Here is a 1,520-nt window from a genome sequence, read left to right as displayed (position 1 = left end):
CCACTTCCCAGCTCCCGTAGGGGTTGGCTCAGGGAGTAGCAGGGGAAGGGATTCTGGAGCTGTGTGTGGTCCCCAGGCACACCCTGGGCTGTCTGGTCCAGCTGGAGTTGAAGGCCAGACAGCCCTGCCCTCCTGCCTCTACTCGCTCTCCATCGCTTCCAACTCTGGTCTCTTACTCAGAGCCAAGTAGCGTCCTCATCTCTCACTGGCCAGCAGGCCCTGGAGACTATCTCCACCTCTTCCACTGAGTCCAAGTTCTACCTGTCCAGCCAGCACCTCTGATTGACACAGGTCACCTCGGCAGGTTCTCTACTCAATGTCCACTCCCCAACAAGTTCAAGAAGGCAGAGGAGACCCTGGCACTGCCTGACACATGCTCTGCCTTGTCACCAAGCTGGGCCCCCCGAGAGGACAGCCCTGCACCCCGGCTCCCCCAGGGCTCTCCGTGACTTTGGGGGTTGGGGAGTAGACGGGCTTGGCTCCCTGCCCACACTGTCTGTCTCTCTCCTCTTTCCACCATCATCCAGGCTCTGCAGAGGGGGGTGGTCACTTTTAAGTGAAACTATACCCCCACCAGCCCCAGCGCACCCGCCTGTCCCAGGACACTGGGCTTGCCACCCACTGCTCTTCCCTGAGCTACCTGCTGCGGGCATGGAGCTGCCAACAAAGCCTGGCAACTTCGACCTGGGCCTGGGCACACGGAGCCCTGCCTCCCAGGAGGAGAACTTCTGGACTCGAGCACGCTGCAGGGGTGTTGGCAAGAAGCTGCCAGAGTACCAGGCAGTGGTGGTACATGCAAGTGGTGTGGACAAGAGTGCACTGATCACCCAGCTGAACCACCAGTGCTTTGTGGAGGACCACGACCCCACCATCCAGGGTTCCTACTGGAAGGAGCTGCCCCTGAGTGAAGCAGGCTACATTCTGAACGTACTGGATACCGCAGGGCAGGCCACTCATAAGGTCCTGCGTGACCAGTGCGTGGCTATTGGTGATGGTGTGCTGGGCGTCTTTGCTCTCAATGACCCCTCAACTCTGACCCAGCTGCAGCAGATGCAGGCCACCTGGGGTCCTCACCCTACCCAGCCCCTCATCCTTGTGGGCAACAAGTGTGACCTTGTGACCACTGCCAGAGATGCTCATGCCGCTGCTGCAGCCCTTGCCCAGAGCTGGGGGGCCCTCTTTGTGGAGACCACAGCCAAGACACAGCAAGGTGTGGAGGAGGCCTTTTCACTGCTTGTCCATGAAATCCAGAGGGCCTGAGAGGCCATGGCAAAGGATGCTGTGGCCAGGCCAGGTTGGAAGAGGACCTGGCACCAGAAGTCTACCTGCCACTGTGGCTGCTCTGTAGCCTGAAGATCTTGATTAAGAAAAACAGACCCTCCCCCACACCAAGGTGATGATTCCCTTGAAGTCAGACCCTGATCAACTAGCTGTTTGGGACACTTGTCTTGTTTTCACTTGGTGAGGGGCTTTTTTGGTAACCTGGGAGTGTCTACTGTTGGTTTTCTTACGTCAAGTTG

At 58.5% G+C, this 1,520-nt stretch overlaps 1 protein-coding gene across 1 annotated transcript; it reads left to right on the top strand.

Annotated features, from left to right (window-relative positions):
- Positions 1-651: 651 nt before the first annotated feature.
- On the top strand, positions 652-1,260 carry LOC103275534 (GTPase ERas-like). Its single transcript, XM_021706394.1, has one exon. The coding sequence runs from the start codon at positions 652-654 to the stop codon at positions 1,258-1,260; it is 609 nt and encodes a 202-aa protein (XP_021562069.1).
- Positions 1,261-1,520: the final 260 nt, after the last annotated feature.

The sequence above is a fragment of the Carlito syrichta genome, unplaced genomic scaffold (genome assembly GCF_000164805.1).
Source record: "Carlito syrichta isolate Samal-C Ts95f unplaced genomic scaffold, Tarsius_syrichta-2.0.1 Scaffold315518, whole genome shotgun sequence".
Taxonomy (NCBI): Eukaryota; Metazoa; Chordata; class Mammalia; order Primates; family Tarsiidae; genus Carlito; species Carlito syrichta.
This window is presented reverse-complemented; position numbering and strand designations above follow the sequence as displayed.

Bases quoted from the DNA above. Each gene is read 5' to 3' on its own strand.
- LOC103275534 (XM_021706394.1), top strand. From the start codon at position 652: ATGGAGCTGCCAACAAAGCCTGGCAACTTCGACCTGGGCCTGGGCACA.